At 39.7% G+C, this 1,204-nt stretch overlaps 1 protein-coding gene across 1 annotated transcript in view; it reads left to right on the top strand.

Moving 5' to 3' along the window:
• Window positions 1-1,204, top strand: part of LOC106012316 (guanylate cyclase 32E) — a gene marked incomplete in the record, with an annotated part of 115,447 nt that overhangs the window by 103,533 nt on the left and 10,710 nt on the right. The window contains 1 exon segment of the mRNA XM_035970857.1: window positions 828-993. Within this exon segment, the coding sequence (XP_035826750.1) occupies window positions 828-993 (166 nt within the window).

The following is a 1,204-nucleotide window of genomic DNA, read 5'->3' on the forward strand; positions in this document are numbered from 1 at the left end:
CTCTCTTTCTCTCTCTCTCTCTCTGTCTATCTATCTATATATCTATCTATCTACCTATCTATCTATCTATCTCTCTCTCTCTCTCTCTCTCTATCTATCTATCTATCTATCTATGTCCGATTTTTTGCTCTCCTTGTTTCTATCTCTCTATTATTTTCTGCCTCATTGTTGCTTCGGTCTATTTCTTTTTACTCTATCCCCCCCCCCCTTTCCCCATATTCCTTTACAGACGCCTTTCTCTATACCAGTTTAAGTACGTTTAAAAAAAAGACAACCTGACGTACGTTGTTGGACATAGTATTAGAAAGTGATACAGGCCGACTTAGTAGAGAAAATGACCCCCAAAATGCTTGGCTTACCACAAAGAATAGTATGGTTCTCCAACATTTGTTCTCTTACGATTTCATCCCGCTCTTAGACAGTGGTAACTAATTTGTAGGGCTTTATACTCTTAAAAGTAATAAAGGAGCTGAGTGATTTAGGTGGACAAGGAGATGATGGCTTTAAAGGACTTTGTATCGTTTGCTTATGCGTTTAAGAATATGACTATCTTTAGTGAACACACCCGATCTAACAGACGGAAGAAGTTGGGTAAGAGTACTGCTCTTAAACCGTGGGTGGTTGGCGAGTGCTCTGTTGTTGTTTGTTCTTCTTTCCTATCAAACATCTATCGTCCTTATCTCCCCTCTTTCTTTTTTTATGTTTGTTACTCACTTGTACCACCTCAAATCATCTGGCGCTCATATGACCTTATGCAGTTGCGAGCACGGTAAAATCTCTACTAAAACAAAACAAGCTCTTTAACCCGTTACTACTTTCTCTTCCAGGGCATGATCTACGTACACAGCACCGCTGTCCTTACCCATGGTAACTTCAAGTCTTCCAACTGCTTGGTGGACAGTCGTTGGGTGGTCAAGCTTTCAGATTTTGGACTTAACAAGTTCAAGGCCAAACAAGAAATCCCTTACCACGGAGAACATGCCAATTATAAACGTAAGTCACACGTGTATAAGCATACTATCACAACGTAAAGTAGTACTGAAGCTTGGTTCCGAGGACTTTATTGTTGGATTTTATTTTAGACTAGTGCACTTTTCAGTGAAGTTTGAAGACAATTTGCTTTTTATTTTTAATGCATTTTTTAAAAGATGAAAAACGTAAGCGACAACAACGACGACGACGACGACGACGACGACGACGACGA

Source organism: Aplysia californica, unplaced genomic scaffold, assembly GCF_000002075.1.
Source record: "Aplysia californica isolate F4 #8 unplaced genomic scaffold, AplCal3.0 scaffold00014, whole genome shotgun sequence".
Taxonomy (NCBI): domain Eukaryota; kingdom Metazoa; phylum Mollusca; class Gastropoda; order Aplysiida; family Aplysiidae; genus Aplysia; species Aplysia californica.